The sequence below is a fragment of the Sardina pilchardus genome, chromosome 3, assembly GCF_963854185.1.
Source record: "Sardina pilchardus chromosome 3, fSarPil1.1, whole genome shotgun sequence".
Classification (NCBI taxonomy): domain Eukaryota; kingdom Metazoa; phylum Chordata; class Actinopteri; order Clupeiformes; family Clupeidae; genus Sardina; species Sardina pilchardus.
Genome location: NC_084996.1, coordinates 19,010,958 through 19,028,049, shown reverse-complemented (window position 1 = coordinate 19,028,049; position 17,092 = coordinate 19,010,958). Strand labels below are relative to the sequence as shown.

General features: G+C 43.4%; 2 protein-coding genes across 5 annotated transcripts in view; both read right to left on the bottom strand.

The window, feature by feature from the left end:
* LOC134076974 (deleted in malignant brain tumors 1 protein-like) overlaps nucleotides 1–17,092 on the bottom strand; it is a 330,477-nt gene that overhangs the window by 240,118 nt on the left and 73,267 nt on the right. The gene's annotated exons all lie outside the window — the stretch shown is intronic.
* The window catches only part of LOC134076982 (leukocyte immunoglobulin-like receptor subfamily A member 2), a 69,762-nt gene that overhangs the window by 23,606 nt on the left and 29,064 nt on the right, over nucleotides 1–17,092 (bottom strand). The window contains exons 2-3 of the mRNA XM_062532309.1: nucleotides 8,074–8,367; nucleotides 6,366–7,627 (exon numbers count right to left, since the gene is read on the bottom strand). Of these exons, the coding sequence (XP_062388293.1) occupies nucleotides 7,302–7,627; nucleotides 8,074–8,367 (620 nt within the window). The 3' untranslated portion in view covers nucleotides 6,366–7,301. The remainder of the gene's footprint in view (nucleotides 1–6,365; nucleotides 7,628–8,073; nucleotides 8,368–17,092) is intronic.

Sequence of the window (17,092 nt, the reverse complement as noted above, 5' to 3'; positions counted from 1 at the left end):
TTAATCGAGTGAAAAGATTTTTTTTTTTTGTAATCGCTGCGGTCAAATGACCGCAGCCCGGCAGTTCTAGGTATATCTAGGTCAAACCCACACGGCGCTTCTAGGAATACCCGTCAGCGGTCAAATGACCGGCGCTTGGCGCTTCTAGTGTTAAGCACTCATTCACAACTGTCCCATCGCTAAATGCTCTCTTGTGTTGCGTGATCACACAAGTATACCTGTCGTAGTGTGCTTTTAATTTGATAGGTCTAATTATTATCTCCGCCAAGGATATAACAAAGTCTATGGATTTGCTATCCAGTAGCCTAATAATTAGGCTATGTGCCACGTCCGATTTCGCAAGTGGTGTAGTAGGCTACATTTAAAAACCGACAGCCGCCTGTGAGATTCATTTCATGAAGAGCAATTGTCTTGTGCTATCATTCCCCCTCCCCCACACTCGTCTAACCAGTTCACTACATTATAGCCTACCTATGCGGCACTGAGGACGACACTTAGCCCGACACTATGTCAATGTAAAAATGTGTGTGAGTGCGCGCTGAACCACGAATTAACATATTAACTTTTCTTTTCAGCAGACATCGCAAACATAAAAAGAATCTCAAAACAGAAAGTCTGTCATTTTTTTTTAATAAATCGATGCATTTTGTTTTGATGGTTTCCAGAGAGGTTCCTCGACTGGGTTTTGAACCCCGGCCGCTGGCTTACGACACCTATGCTCCAACCACTTGCGCCACAGTTTGATGTGTACCTCGACTGGCTTTATTCGGCAGATGTACTTGAAACGCCAATCAAAAGTTCTGACATGTTAAACTGACGTTAGTTATTAATTCACCACATGATAAAATGCTGTCATATAGCTTGACGCCCAGCAGCCTATGGTAGTCTATGCCTATCTCTGAATCAACATGAACATGCATACCATACATACGTTGCTAGAAACTTATTTTGCGGAGCTAGGCCTGCTAGTCGATGGTTACAATGAATTACCCTCACTGCCCTATCGCATATCTGACCATCCATTGTTACAATGTTACAAAATGCGCGATCTTCTCCATGCATGTAGCCTACGGTTATAAGTAAAGTGACATTCATAGGCATGTATTAAAAAGATTTCTGTTAAATACATTTTATTTTCAGTCCTCAAAAGTGGTGGGGACAAAATCTGTGATAACAAGTGCTGGGTACATGTAGGCTACCCAGCGTCGCCGGTTAAAATGAACATGCCTCCGTTTTAAAATAGCCTACACATTTCTAAGTATTCCTAGCATGTAAATGTTGCCAAAATGTCCATCTTGTCCATCTCTTTCGTCTTCGCCTTGACGTTGACAATAATAGCCTATTCACGGAAATGCGGTCTTGTAACCGTAATGAATTCATGAATTAATCTAAGGTTGCCTTTCGAGTATTTCAGGTTGAATTGAAGGCTATTTCCTTCTGATAGGCCTATATGTTTCTAAAACCATTTTCATTCATTTCAACAATGGTTTATTGAAACGTCGTTTGATTAATTTCGCCAGTCATCACTTTCATTTTAATGATTAAATGAGACGGATATGCGGAGCATTTCTCTCCCTCTCCATTGACCAAAACGTTGCTCTGGCATCTCTGCTGGACTGACTGAGTTATAGGCTACGTCGAGTGAGAGAGCTGTGAGGTAGGCTGTAAACATTCGAAAACTCTGCAATTGCAATCTAACATGCCGAGCGTCATGTCTCTTTTCTCCGCTTGTCACCAGCGCGGTGTCCTCGGGTTTTTCCATGAGCCGAACCTTCATATTATTAGGGCGGTCTATGTTGCCCCCTTGCGGTTGCAGTTTTCCCGATGCTTCGGGAGTCCCGATGTGCGGGAAAGAAAGGAGCATTCTCAACCCGTACCATCTGTATGTAGTCTTTTCCAGCTCTGGCCCGGAAACTCCCATGGATGCAATGGTACTTGTCGAGGCATCCGCTGTTCCATTTGGCAAGACTCACAGGCTTTGCAGACCTGCTCTATGTCCATATCAATCTTAGGCCACCACACATACTTGCGTGCGAGAGCTTTCATTTTCACGACACCCTGGTGTCCAGAATGCAACTCTTTTAACACCATTTTTCTGTGTTTTTCAGGTAGCACTACTCTGGTGCCCCAAAGGACACATCCACGCTCAACAGACAGTTCATTTCTGCGTGTGTGGAAAGCTTTCAGGCTTTTATCAAAATCACTAGGCCATCCATTCATGATGAACTTCAGAACCTTGGATAGCATGTTGTCTGTACGTGTAGTGCGCGCTACTTGGTCAGCATTCAATGGTGCCTGCTCTAGATGTTCCGTTAGCAGCGCATGAATGCTCTCTGCTATGGCTGTTGTCCCTGCGTCGCTTGTTTCCGGCAAGGGAACTCTCGAAAGTCCATCTGCATTGCTGTGCTTTTCTGATGCACAGTACTCAATGGTATAATCATAAGCAGATAGTATGATTGCCCATCTTTGAATTCGAGCTGCAGCCATAGTGGGTAAACATTTGTGCTCTCCAAAAAGAGTCAGCAAAGGTTTATGATCAGTCACTAGTCTGAATTTCCTTCCCCATAGATACTGGTGGAACTTTTTAACACCAAATATCAGTGACAGTCCCTCTTTCTCAATCTGAGAATATTTTTTCTCAGCAGGGGCCAGCGTCCGTGACGCGTAAGCAATGGGCCGCTTTTCTCCTGACGGCATTTCATGTTGAATGACAGCCCCTATGCCATAGGCTGATGAATCACAAGCCAGTGTGAGAGGTAAGTCTGGATCATAGTGCACAAGAACCTTGTCACTCGTTAGCAACTCTTTGCACTTTTCAAAGGCCTTTTGCTCGGGTCTTTTCCACTCCCATTCCACCTGATCTTTTAACAGTCTATAGAGTGGAGCTAGTACAGTGCTTTGATTTGGCATGAATCGCCCGTAGTAATTCACAAGCCCCAAAAACGCTCTCAGCTCCTTCACAGATGAGGGCGCTGGTGCCTCCTTGATTGCCTTTACCTTGTCTGGAGATGGATGAATGCCTTGGCTGTTCAACACATGTTCCAGATATTCGATCTGCTTTTTCCCAAACTCACATTTGGATTTCTTGACTCTCAAGCCACATTCCTGAAGTCTCTGTAACACCTTCTGTAGCTTCTGCAAATGGTCATGTTCAGTTTTTCCTGTAATCAGCAAATCATCTAAATAGACAACTATATCCAGATCTTTCATGAGATTTTCCATAATGCGTTGGAAAATGGAAGGGGCGGAGCTAACCCCAAAGGCTAGCCTATTATACATGAATAGACCTCGATGTGTGTTGATGGTCAGTAGTTTCTTTGACTCATCCTCCAGAAGGACCTGCTGATACGCTGAGGCAAGGTCAATCTTGGAGAAAATCTTCCCTCCACTCAACGTAGCCATCAGCTCCTCAATCCGAGGCAGGGGGTAGGTCTCTGTAGTAGCAGCTTGATTTACAGTTAATTTGTAATCTTCACACAAGCGAATTGTATTGTCTTTTTTTACTACAGGTACTACCGGTGCAGCCCACTCGCTGTGTTTAACGGGTGAGATTATACCTGCCTTCTCCAGTCGATCTAGTTCAGCATCCACCCTGGACTTCATTGCAAATGGTAATGGGCGGCTCTTGCAAAACTTTGGGTTGACTTCTGTGTTTACAAGAATTTTGGCTGTAATGCCACGAAGAGTGCCCAATTCGTCCTTAAACACCTCTGAGTGTAACTTCAGCACTTCCTCTATTGATTTCGGTTCATGCATCTCACTTACATGTTTTATTTCTTTCCAGTCCAACATTAGCTTTTGCAGCCAGTTTCTACCACACAATGCTGGGCCAGCACCTTTCACTACGATCAAGGGTAGCTGTTCTCTTTGCTGCTTGTAGTTAACTTTGGCTTCAAACTGCCCTAGCACTGGCATTGTTTCTCCCGTATAAGTCTTTAGCTTAACACTAGCGACATCTAGTGGCTGTTCTGGAAACATTTTCAGAAATACTTTTTCAGAAACGATACTCACGGCAGCCCCAGTGTCGATTTCCATTTCAATGTTTTTGCCATCCACTGTAAAGTTCGTTTTAAATGATTGTTTGCAGTCTTCACTTTCTAGCGTAAACATAGGCAATTCATTCTCTTCTACCTCCACATATTTTGTGTTCCTTTCAGAATATCCATGACGTCTTTTATTTGTTTGAGTAGCACTTACTTTTCCTTTGCAAGCTCTCTTAATATGTCCTGTTTTCTCACAATTGTGGCATTTTGCGTCTTTAAAATGGCATACCTCTGGAGTGTGGTTTTTACCGTTGCATCGGTAGCACTTCCTCCCCGTTGAGTTGAAGGAACGCGCCTCCACTTTGTGCACCGCCTCCGCGCGCGAATCTTGACTCCGGAGCTGCTGTGCGTCCTTCTGAGCAGTCTCCATGTTCAAAGCAATCTCGAACGCCCGGGCAAAAGTCAGGTTCGCTTCCGACAGCAATCGTCGCTGGCATGCCTCATTCCGTATACCACTCACAAAACGATCCCGCAGTGCCTCATCCAACGTTGCCCCGAACTGACAATGAACCGCACACTGCTTTAGCTCAGCTGCATAGATGGTCACGCTTTCGTCAGCCTTTTGGTTGCAGTGGTTGAATCTTTCTGCAATTAGTAACGGCTTAGGTTCGAAATGAGCCGTCAATACGTCCACAATGTCTTTGTAGGTTTTATCCTTCGGCTTATCTGGTTGAACTAAATTTCTTAATAGTCCATAAGTTGTGGCTCCCATTACGCTTAGCAATGTGGGTACTTTCTTGTCCACGGCAATGTCGTTAGCCTCCGAGAACTGTTCCAAACGTTCCACATACGCCGACCAAGACTCCATTTTCGGGACAAATTCCCCTATGGTCCCTATTAATAAAGCCATAACGTCGAACTATTTTTATCCTCGTCGCCAATTTTTCTGTGGTGTATTTCACTAAATAACACACAGTAGACAAGGCACTCTTGTTGCACGTTCGCTCTTTACTCTGCTCAAGCAGGAACTGAATACAGATCTCCCAGCATTCCCTAGCTAGGCTGGTCTACGGCACAACCAAGTTACCAAAACTCAAAAGTTTAATACATCACACATTGCAATGTTTTATTTCATTCAGATATGTAAATCAACATGTATATATTGCAATTAGTCAATTACTGGGGAGATAATCGATAATCGAATCGAATCGAAATCGAATCGAACTGAAAAATGAATCGTTAGATTAATCGATGCATCGAAAAAATAATCGCTAGATTAATCGTTTAAAAAATAATCGTTTATCCCAGCCCTAATGTGCAGGTTTCCAGCCTGCGTTGCAGAGCGAAATCCAAATTCGCCGGAAGTTAAGGCAGGGTTCACCGAGCCTAATAAGCTACCACAATTCATCAACATCTCACCCTGCACAGAGAAGCTAACAGGAACACTGCGAGAAGAGGTGAAATCACGACCAGACACTCGTGTTTGATACTGGCAGTAGTAGGATCCTCCATGGGCAAAGTCCACCTGACGGATGGTGAAAACAGCAGAGGTTCCGGAGGCTGCCTTTGTCTCTCTATAGGACCCAGAGAGCTGCTGTAGGATGAATGTCCCACCCAGGTACTGAGTGGAGATGAAACAGCTCATCTGGACTTGCTGACCCCAAGATTGCTGTCTTTCAGACTGAAGTGCGAGTACTGGTTTAGGCAGTGCAACTGGGAACAACAATAATAGAGAACATTAGTTTCCTCAGCTAACAGTGAAATTTATCTCTAAGAATTCCACATTCTCTGCTGTCTTCATGTTCATCTGTAGCCTGCGTTGTGTTGACTGTACAAATCAGCGCTGTACTGGCCTGGAATCAAACCTGCAACTCACAGCAATTCAGAATGGGAGTCAAGTGTGCTAGCATCTAAGCTAAAATCTTAGGGTGCTAGCTCTCTCTTCATATCATCTTTTAAAGTGCTGGGAGGGAGGTTTATCTAATGTGCATACTGCACAGGTACATACCAGCTGGTAACATTACACAAATAGTCGATCTGTAAAGCTATAGCAAATGTCTCTTTATCAAGCAATGTTTTTCTTGTAAAATACTGACATGCCCATTATACATATTTGGACAGGACCAGTCTTAGCTAGGTACAAAACTAACAAAGATAACTCACACTTATACTGTGCTATTGCAATGCCAGAAGAACAAGACTCACTCATCCACTCTATGGCCAAGTTTCCATAACAGAATACTACTAAAATGCAATGTTGAGGAAAGATAGACATTGCTTATTACAAGGAAAAAAGTAATACAAAAAGATTTTGTGAAAGGAAACAACGGCATCTGAACAGAAGAACATTATACAAGTGACAACTATTCATCAACATCTCACCGTGCACAGAGAAGCTGACAGAATCACTACGAGAGGAGGTGAAATCACGACCAGACACTTGTGTTTGATACTGGCAGTAGTAGGATCCTCCATGGGCAAAGTCCACCTGACGGATGGTGAAAACTGCAGAGGTTCCTGAGGCTGCCTTTGTCTCTCTATAGGATCCAGAGAGCTGCTGTAGGGTGAATGTCCCACCCAGATACTGAGTGGAGATGGAGCAGTTCATCTGCACAGGCTGACCCCAAAATGAATTTCTTTCCGTTCCAAGGATGAGAACTGGTTTGGGCAGTGTAACTGGGAAGAAAACAATAAAGAACATCAGTTTCCTCAGCTAACAGTGAAATGTATCTCTAAGAATTCCACATTCTCTGCTTTCTTCATGTTCATCTGTAACCTGTGTTGTGTTGACTGCACAGATCAGTGCTGCACTGGCTTGGAATCGAACCTGCAACTCACAGCAATTCAGAATGGGAGTCAAGTGTGCTAGCATCTAAGCTAAAAGCTTAGGGTGGTAGCTCTCTCTTCATATCATCTTTTAAAGTGCTGAGAGGGAGGTTTATCTAATGTGCATACTGCACAGGTACAGTACATACCAGCTGGTAACATTACACAAATAGTCGATCTATGTAAAGCTATAGCAAATTTCTCTTTATCAAGCAATGTTTTTCTTGCAAAATGCTGACATGCCCATTATACATATTTGGACAGGACCAGGCTTAGCTAGGTACACAACTAACAAAGATAACTCACACTTATACTGTGCTATTGCAATGCCAGAAGAACAAGACTCACTCATCCACTTAATGGCCAAGCTTCCATAATAGAATACTACTAAAATGCAATGTAAAGGAAAGATAGACATTGCTTATTACAAGGAAAAAAATAATAAAAAAGATTTTGTGAAAGGAAACAACGGCATCTGAACAGAAGAACATGTTACAAGTGACCACAATTCATCAACATCTCACCCTGAACCGAGAAGCTGACAGAATCACTGCGAGAGGAGGAGAAATCACGACCAGACACTCGTGTTTGATACTGGCAGTAGTAGGATCCTCCATGGGCAAAGTCCACCTGACGGATGGTGAAAACAGCAGAGGTTCCTGAGGCTGCCTTTCTCTCTCTATAGGACCCAGAGAGCTGCTGTAAGGTGAATGTCCCACCCAGGTACTGAGTGGATATGAAGCAACTCATCTGGACTTGCTGACCCCAAGATGAAACTCTTTCAGTTCGAAGGGTCAGAACTGGTTTCGGCAGCGTAACTGAGGAATTAACAATTGAAGACATAAAGTATGTTTTAAAAAAATAAAATAAAGAAAATAACACTCTACAACTCGTATCTTAGCTTTGCTCTCAATTGCCCTTGTCAATCTAGATAATCTATAAAGATATAACAAAGTCAACTTTATGATATTCAAGAACTTTTTGCTAACACACAGCCCCCCCCCCCCCCCCCCCCCCTCCCTAAACCCACCATGTTGACCGAGTAAGACTTCACAAGCATTACTGGTCACATTATCACTCAGAAATGGCTGCGCTATAAATTCCTGGTAGACTGAATACCACTAAAATGCAGTGCTGAAGGTAAAGCAAATAGCTGGTTACAGCTAAACAACATATGGAAATATTTTCCTGGAAACAAAAGCCGAACGGTGTAGCTTCAACAGAAGTATGTGATATAAGCTTCGACAATTAATCAACATCTCACCCTGTACAAAGAAGCTGACAGAATCACTGCGAGATGAGGTGAAATTACGACCAGAAACTCGTGTTTGATACTGGCAGTAGTAGGATCCTCCATGGGCAAAGTCCACCTGACGGATGGTGAAAACAGTAGAGGTTCCTGAAGCTGCCTTTGTCTCTCTATAGGACCCAGAGAGCTGCTGCAGGGTGAATGTCCCACCCAGGTACTGAGTGGAGATGGAACAGTTCATCTGGACCTGCTGACCCCAAGATGAATTTCTTTCGGTTGGAAGGGTGAGAACTGGTTTGGGCAGTGTAACTGGGAACAAAAACATTAGAGAACATTAGCTTCCTCAGCTAACAGTGGAAGTCATCTCTAATCATTCCACATGCTCTGCTTTCTTCATGTTCATCTGTAACCTGCGTTGTGTTGACTGAATGGATCAGTCCTTCACTGGCCTGGAATCAAACCTGCAACTCACAGCACCTCAGAATGGGAGTCAAATGTGCTAGCATCTAAGATAAAACCATAGGGTGCTAGCTTTGTCTTCATCTCATCTTTTAAAGCATTGGAAGGGAGGTGTATCTAACATCCAAACTGCACATTCACGTGCTATCTGGCTACCATTACACATGTATTCAATCTGTAAAGATATAGGATGGTCAACTTCTCACTATCAAGTAATTCTTTACTTGTACAATGCTGACATGCCCATTACACTTATTTAGAAAGTATCGGCTTAGCTAGTTACACAACTAACACAAATAACTCACAACTCTGTCATAATGTAGTACAGCATGTTAACACACCCAACAAAGCTGAGCTGTAAGGCCACCATGCATTGCAATTTCATCTACCTCTCAGCACCATCTACAGCTATATGGTGCTGAGAGGTTTGGTGTTTAGGGCAAAAGGCAGAGTTAGCAGAAAGACCCACTAAACCAGTTGCAGTCCAGGAGGCCGCAGGAAATCGACAGGTTGGTGAAAGAAAGAAGACAAATGAGAAAGCAGTGGAGGAAGGCCACTGATATCGAAAGAGTGGGACTCGACGTTCTACAAGAAGAGATAAAGCAGCAACTGTCAAAGCTGTGAAGAGCAGAGCACCTCAGATGACAACACAAGAGGAAAGAACAGACAAGGACCCTCTTTTACAGCAAACTCTACAGCTTTGCTAAAGGAAAAGTCAGGGAGTCTCGAAGTGCCCATTAAAGACCTGGAAGAGCACCTGAGGATGACCTACTCTGATGAATGGAAGCATTAACCAGATGCCATGCCGAACAATATACCACCAATTCACGCACCTGAGCACCAAATGGATGTAAGGCCCCCCACAGTGTACCAAACCACATCACAGACTTGGTCAAGAGATACTTTCAGGATATCCAGCTCTGTGTAACATCTGAGAACAACACCACTGCCAGGCAGCATCTGGAAATTGGCATCATGGCAGGCTGCACAATTCACCCCCTAGCATTCATCATGGCAATGGAGCTGATCATACAGGCATCTCAGTGGTTAGTGGGAGGCGAGAGGACAAAGACCGGCCTGCGTCTTCCACCAATTGGAGCCTACATGGATGACATGACCATCATCACAACAACAAAACCATGGACTAGATGCTTGCTAAGAAACTCCAGGAAAACATCCAGTAGGGAAGAATGGAGTTCAAGCCAAGTAAGTCTCGCAGCATCTCCATCGTCAAAGACCAACTGACAGGCGAGCGGTTCTACATCAGTGATGAGCCAATAGTGGTGCAACGGATCATCATTGATCCGTGATCCGTTCGGATCAGTATCTTCGGTTCGGCACACACGTGATCCGCGGACTGATTTATAATAATTATTAATATTAATGTCCGTGTGTTCTTTTGAAGTAACATGCGTGTCCACAAGGCATGCGTCTAGTCCCTCCCTACAGAGCCGTAGGCTCTGCTCCCCTAGCCTGCCTGCGCGTCTTTTCTGCTCGTTATCGTTTCACGTTATTAGCGGTCATGCCATAACCAGCAATACATGGCTGCTAGTTTAAGTGCTGATGTGGCTGCACAGCAGCAACACAATAATAGCCTAATATCAAGTTTGTTTGTGCACACTTACATCTCTCAAGTTTGTTGCGCACCTACCTATGCTATGATATATGTAATTTAGGCTTAGCCTGTTGGGTTCAATGTCAGCAATAAGCTACGCAACCTTGGCTAACTTGTACATCTGGAGATAGCTTGTGCTCACTAAAATCATAAAGAAGCATTGCAAGACACTCATCTATTTTATGATCCCAGAAAGATTTTCTTCGACTTGTCGACTTGTTAGTTGTTAATGACATAGAAAGCATAACGAATTGCATCCACGTATCTGTCATCATGCACTATCCACTATAACTGAAGGCAAATTACCCTCACGTATTTCTTAAAGCGACAGGGACTCAATTACACACACCTCCTATGCGCACTCCTACACACCACATTAAAGATAGGCTAAATCAGTACACAAATGACTAAACATTTTTAGCTACTAGTAATTATGCAGATTGTGTGTGGAGGGTCAAGCAGAATCTTGGATGGCCACTGGTGTGAATGATCACACAATATTCAAGGCTACTGGTGATTAAACACCAAATCAACTAAAATTGTAAAAAAAAAGCATAGAAAAAGTCATTCTTGACTTAGTATCGGTATCGAAACAATAATTTTGGTATCGTGACAACACTAGCCTACTTTAAACACATGCTGAAAGTGCTTGAGCCACGTTACAACATCCCGTCAAAGACAAAACTATGTTTATTTGTCTTGTCTTTTTTTTTTTGCTGATCCGAAAAATTATCCGATCCGTGACTCTTGATCCGAGGAACGATCCGAACCGCGACTTTTTCGATCCGTTGCACCCCTATGAGCCAATACCAACAGTCCTAGAGAAGCCGATCAAGAGCCTCGGACGATGGTATAATGCAGACCTCAAAGACACCCAGCAACTCGAACAACTCCGGAAGGACACGGTTAAAGGGATAATCCGGAGTGAAATGCACTTTAGATCAATTTTTCGGACTATTGGGAGTACATACGTTGAGTTGACACCAAAATCATGTCATTCGGATGTATTTTGAGAAAGTTCGAGTTCACCGTTTTTAGCCAAAACTCGTTAGCCTGTAAGTGACCGGAGCAGGTCCTTTCGCCACTACAAAACGCTATTTTTATACCTCTTCTACTGTTCCAAACAACACTACACTTACGTGGTAGTGAGTAGAGGGTCCCTAAAGCCAAACCGAAGTATCCCCACGTCTTTATGTGGTCGGATATAGAGTCCAGAATGAATTTAATCGAGTCAGTACCTTTCCGGAAATGTTAGTAAAGTGTTGTTGAAGCGTTGCGCAGCTGCCGCAGCAACATTTCCGGAAGGTACTGACTCGATTAAATTCATGAAATCACGACCAGACACTCGTGTTTGATACCGGCAATAGTAGGATCCTCCATGGGTAAAGTCAACCTGACTGATGGTGAAAACCAGGGGCGTTTCTAGACTTTAAGGACAACCTGGGCTTAGCCCCTAGTGTCAATGCGCGCGCGCAGCGCGCGCAGCGCGCGCCGAAATTTTTTTAAGGGGACATTAAGGGGTGCGCGAAATGAAGAAGGCAATGGAGGATCTACAGTAGCCTATTAAAATATAATGTTATAATCCTACATTGTATTTTTTACAAGGAACACAAGATAGCCTACTTATAGGCAGAGCACTATTGAGAGAAAAAATAGGCTTATCTAGCTATAGCTGTTACAACCACCCATAACACATAGTCCTAATCGTTGGTAGGACTATGTGTTATGGGTGGTTGTAACAGCTATAGCTAGATAAGCCTATTTTTTCTCTCAATAGTGCTCTGCCTATAAGTAGGCTAATTCATCTGCCATGGCTATATGACAAACAGGGGTCTGAATACAACTTCTGATATGAAAAATAAATTATTTTGAAGTGGGGGAAATGGGGATGTATGAAAAAAAATGCAGAAATTTGATGTGATTTCAAAAAAGGATTTCTCGTGATTACCGCTAATTATACAGACATTCTATAGGCCTACGCCATTGGAATCAGTAGGATCTCCTGTTTATTTTGATATGCAGTTTGCCATAGGGCAGTAACGAAATCATGAGATATTTCACAGAGAAGAATGGGTATGATGCAGAACTGCATGTGACATTCATTTTTGTATGTAACTGTAATTTTCAACGCTAAGTATCTCGCGAACCGTTCATCATAGAAACCAGTGGCTAGTGCCACTGTAAAGGCCAGGTTACGTAGTTTCATATGATATGCCTGTTATTTCTATGCGAAAATATCTCGCAGCAATATGACCGAAAAGAATGGGTGCGGCCGCGGCCGCGCGTCTCTCGGAGAAGGCAGAGAGAGTCGGCAGGCGGCCCGATGGTAATAATCTTCTCGCGGCCCAGTACCCATAGATTGAGAAACAAACACTGGGCTAGCCCATGTAGAAACGTAGCTAGTGTTGTATTGTGATGCCAATCGATAGCTTGCTTAGCCTACTACTAGTGGTGCTCAACATTTAGCACCAGGCAAATGCTGGTTGATTTTGAAACTGGCTGATAGATTCAAGCATTAAAAAAATGTACCCCGGGCTCGGCTCAAATTACCCCGGGCTGAAGCCCCGGTAAAATCGGCTGGTGACGCCACTGGTGAAAACAGCAGAGGTTCCTGAGGCTGCCTTTGTCTCTCTATAGGACCCAGAGAGCTGCTGTAGGGTGAATGTCCCACCCAGGTACTGAGTGGAGGTTACATGCTGCCACTCAGACATGCCACCACTACGACATGCTTCCATTTAGACATGCCTCTATTTCGACATGCTGCTATTTAGACATGCTGCCAATCCGACACATTTTAGTACCCCCATTCCGACAGTTTACAAATCCTATTTTTTTCCAAGTCAATTTAACGGACCCTATGAGCCCGACGGATGCAAAGTGCGTCAAAAAACACACCCATTCTTCTCTGTTACATTGCTCCGTGATTATTAGTCACAGCGAGATGAGACCTATATTGCATGAAAGAGCAGAACCGGGGCTTTCCAACGAGACTAGACACGTGTCTGTACGATCAAGTATAAAGTATAAAATAAAATCATGAATTTAAATCAAAGTATATCATATTTACAGTCTATATTGCTCTGCGTTCACGCACACAGCCACTGCTCTCGCTTGGATTACTCCGGGACCAGGCATCGCACAGACATGACAAGCATATCAAATGAAAGAGGAGAAACAGAGCTTTCCGTTGATACCAAACACATCGATCCTTTTGTGTTATAAAAACAGACGAAGTGACAAACAAATAAGAATGTCATATAGCTTCGGCTCGCTACTTTCGTTTGATTTACTCGTGAAACGCCTGGTCAAAAATATATGACTTGCATGTCAGATAAAAGAGGAGAGCTAGAGCTATCCACAGATACCAAATACAACCTTCTAGGCCATAAAAAGGACGAAGTGACAGCAAAATAATAACTGTAACATTAATAGCCTCATGTCGGAATGGCACGTTGTTTGAAAAAAAAAGTGAAATACCGCCACTGCGACCATGGAAAAAAAAAATGTCGGAGTGGTGGGACTTTTTCCCATAAGGAGACATGCCTCCACTACGACAATTGGACGTCAATGTCGGAGTGCTGGTATGTCGGAATGAACGGCGGATACCCTGAGTGGAGAGGGAGCAGTTCATCTGAACAGGCTGACCCCATGGTGAATTTCTTTCCGTTCGAAGGGTCAGAACTGGTTTTGGCAGTGTAACTGGGAAATTAACAATTGAGGACATACAGTATGTTATAAAAAAAAATAACACTCTACAAATTGTATCTAAGCTTTGCATGTACTCTGAATTGTCCTTGTCAATCTAGGAAATCTTTAAGAAATGTAGCAAAGTCAACATTATGACATTCAAGAACTTTTTATCGGAAGAAAACTAAATCCACCATGTTGACCGAGTAAGACTTCACAAGCATTGCTGGTCACCTTATCACTCAGAAATGGCTGCACTATAAATTATTGGTAGATTGAATACCAGTAAAATGCAGTGCTGAAGGAAAAGCAAATAGCTGGTTACAGCTACACAGAATATGAAAATATCTTCCTGGATACTAAAGTCAAGCAATGTAGCTTGAAAAGTGATGATACAAGCCACCGCAATTCATCAACATCTCACCCTGCACAGAGAAGCTGACAGAATCACTGCGAGAGGAGGTGAAATCACGACCAGACACTCGGATTTGATACTGGCAGTAGTAGGATCCTCCATGGACAAAGTCCACCTGACGGATGGTGAAAACAGCAGAGGTTCCTGAAGCTGCCTTTGTCTCTCTATAGGACCCAGAGAGCTGCTGTAGGATGAATGTCCCACCCAGGTACTGAGTGGAGATGGAGCAACTCATCTGGACAGACTGACCCCAAGATGAATTTCTTTCTGTTCGAAGTGTGAGAAGTGGTTTCGGCAGTGTAACTGGAAAATTAACAATTGAGGACAAACGGTATGATAAAAACAACACTGCAACTTATATCTAAGCTTTGCATATTATCTAAATTGTACAACATAGTCAACTTCATGACATCTTAGATTTTTTTGTTGAAAAAAACTAAATCCATGCACCATGTTGACCGAGTAAGACTTCACAAGCATTGCTGGTCACCTTATCACTCAGAAATGGCTGCACTATACATTCCTGGTAGATTGAATACCAGTAAAATGCAGTGCTGAAGAAAAAGCAAATACTGTAGCTGGTTACAGCTACACAACATATGAAAATATCTTCCGGGATACAAAAGCCAAACGGTGTAGCTTGAACAGAAGTAAATGATATAAGCTTCGACAAATCATCAACATCTCACCCTGCACAGAGAAGCTGACAGAATCACTGCGAGAGGAGGTGAAATCACGACCAGACACTCGTGTTTGATACTGGCAGTAGTAGGATCCTCCATGGGCAAAGTCCACCTGACGGATGGTGAAAACAGCAGAGGTTCCTGAGGCTGCCTTTGTCTCTCTGTAGGACCCAGAGAGCTGCTGTAGGGTGAATGTCCCACCCAGGTACTGAGTGGAGATGGAGCAGCTCATCTGGACTTGCTGACCCCAAGATGAATTTCTTTCCGTTCGAAGAATGAGAACTGGTTTCGGCAGTGTGACTGGAAAATTAACAATTGAGGACAAACAGTACACTGTAAAAAATTGCTGTTAATTAACAGCAATTTTGCAACAGCATGCTACTATTTTTCCACAACACAGTCAACTACTGTGGAAATACTGTATTACTGTAAGACTGTGTGTTGTTGAGCATAAACAGTAACTACTGTAGGAAAGCAGCATCAGCCGTAGAAGAGGAACGTTCGACTTCTGGAAGTTCTCACGGCTTCTTCAGTTTTCTAGTTGAAGTGCTGCTGAATGGAAGACGAAACAGTGGCGTCTGAAGGCTCACTGTATATGCTCCTATATGCTTTATTTATGCAGTTACCTAGTCTATTCAGTGAAAACATACTTCCATAAGTTACCTACTTATCTAGCTTTATTTGCTGATATTATCCGAAGATTTGCTGGCCGGCAGATATTGCTCATATTTACACGCCAGCTACGTCGTCCAACTTGGGCTTTGTTACCTTTTTAATTAAAGCTAAACTCAGAGTTTAAAATGAGCAAAGTTTAATTTGGTTTAACGCTAACGTAACCCAGCAAACACGCCCTTGCGGGGCCCATATGGGGCCCATGCGGTATTTCTTCGGGTAGTGTGGGCTAGGGCCAAACCCATACAAACCCATGCAGGGCCAGCGTGGGCTTGCCCAGGTCAGGACCAAACCTTTGGGCTCTCTGTGGGCTCTCTTTGGGCAGCCCACAATTAGCTGATTGCCCCCAGAAAGCCCCTGCTGGCCCAGTGTGGGCTAGCCCATTCTGGCCCAGAGGAACTTTTGACCTGCGTGAAGCTGGCCCCCCATGTTATTCAAAAATGATTAAAAACACTGCTATTCGTTTGTGCTACGTTTGTGCCGGTTTGTGCCGTAAAAATTATCGTTTGTGCCGTTAAGGGTTTTTAAGTAATTCAACTTTACATTTTCTGGCCAGTGACGTCACTCAGCCCCCCATACATGTCCAAATTTCCCCAAAATGGTCTCAATCGTTTGTGCTACGTTTGTGCTGGTTTGTGCCGTTAAAAGTAACATTTGTGTTCCTATGTTTTTTAAGCTATTCCACTTAATTTGTTACACGCGTGACGTCACCCAGCCCCCCATCAATGTCCAAATCTTCCAAAAATGGTCTCAATCGTTTGTGCTACATGTGTGCTGATTTGTGCCGTTAAAAGAAACATTTGTGCTACTATGTTTTCCACGTTATTATGGTTTATTTATTACTCGCGTGACGTCACCAGCCCCCCATCAATGTCCAAAACTCCCAAAAATGGTCTCAATCGTTTGTGCTACGCTTGTGCTGATTTGTGCCGTAAAAAAAATAACATTTGTTCAGCTATGCTTTTTAAGTAATCACGCTTTGTTACAGGCGTGACGTCATTCAGTCCCATTCAGCGTCCAAATCTCCTCAAAATAGTTGCGCTCGTTTGTGCTACGTGCGTGCTGATCTATTTCATTAAATGTTTGTGTTGCCTACTATGTAGAGGTTAGCCAGGGGGCTTGTCCAGCAGTTTTACCTTATGCTAGACATCACCCAGCCCCATCAATGTCCTTATCGATTTACGGTGCTACCCTCTTTACTTGGCTGTTTCTGCTGCCCAGAATTGTATACACCAGTTGCTGGTGCGTAACGTCAGAATTGCTGTAACCAGAATTAACTGGTGGCCTTGGAGACGACTTCAAGTAGGCTAGCTGCCTAAATGCTGCTTGTGTGCGGGCAGTGCGCAACGCTCTGTCATTTTGATGCATTGGCCAAACAAAAACTTTTGCTTATTTTAGAGAATATTGTAATATTTGTTTCGTGGTCGGAGGAGGAGTCAAATCACACATAGACAGGGAGTCACGTTTACAATTTATTTAAAGTTGACACACACAACCCAACCT